This window comes from Gavialis gangeticus, unplaced genomic scaffold, assembly GCF_001723915.1.
Source record: "Gavialis gangeticus isolate Ggan-Ray unplaced genomic scaffold, GavGan_comp1, whole genome shotgun sequence".
Lineage (NCBI taxonomy): Eukaryota > Metazoa > Chordata > Crocodylia > Gavialidae > Gavialis > Gavialis gangeticus.
Window position 1 is genome coordinate 4,960,083 of NW_017729018.1, and position 820 is coordinate 4,960,902.

General features: G+C 66.0%; 1 protein-coding gene across 1 annotated transcript in view; it reads right to left on the bottom strand.

Annotated features, from left to right (window-relative positions):
* LOC109294803 (unconventional myosin-Vb-like) overlaps positions 1 to 796 on the bottom strand; it is a 72,907-nt gene extending 72,111 nt beyond the window's left edge. Inside the window, exon 1 of the mRNA XM_019513282.1 lies at positions 739 to 796. Coding sequence (XP_019368827.1) covers positions 739 to 765 — 27 coding nt within the window. The 5' untranslated portion in view covers positions 766 to 796. The remainder of the gene's footprint in view (positions 1 to 738) is intronic.
* Between the last annotated feature and the right edge of the window lie 24 nt (positions 797 to 820).

Consider the following 820-nt stretch of genomic DNA (forward strand, 5'->3'; position numbering starts at 1 on the left):
CGCAGCCTCCCCCTCAAATCCACATTGGGGGCAAGTCACCAGGGTCCTAGCATCCAGGCCACTGGAATTAAGTGTCTGGATCCATTGCTATCTTGCCTTTTCACCTTCCAGTCACTGCGAAGACTCCTGTGGTGCATTTTGCAGAGGGCAGGGGAGGCAGTCAGTAAGGGGAAGCTTTCAGCAGCTGAGAATAAGAGGGGAGCTGACCAGGTTGCGGCTCTGGGCATCGGTAAGAAGCTTCCCAGGGTAGGTCGGATCAAGACCGGTCCTGCCCTGCCAGCACCCCCACCCTCCAGCAGCAGGATGGAGAACGAAGGAGGCTGCCAGGAGAGCAGCCAGCAGCTACCGCACACCACACACAAGTCCGATACACGCGACTGCACGCGGGTCTCACGCCCAGATCAGCCCGCAAGGGGCCCGCTCCTGCAGGCTGCGGCTTCCCGCCCTGACGCTTGAGCTGCTGGCCGGCTTTGGCCTTGCAGAGGGCAACCCAGGGCCCAGACTTGGCTCCGTTCAGCCCCCAACCCCTCGGAGCAGAGGGCAGCAAGGCATGCTTAGGCCCCCCACACTCCGGGGAGCTTTGCGAGAGATGCCTCCAGGGCACCAGCACCACATCCACGCTTCACGGGCTCAGCCCAGGTCCTAACACCGCGGTGCAGGGGTCACCTGTCCCGGGGACCTGCCCCAGGGGCAGCCGGGGACCGCGGGAGCAAGCCCCCAGAGGGCTCGGGCCCCTACCTGCGCGTACAGGTCCGGCGCGGCCATGGCGGGCGCCGAGGGCAGCACGCGCGGCACCCGGGCGCCGGCGCGTTTATGGCGC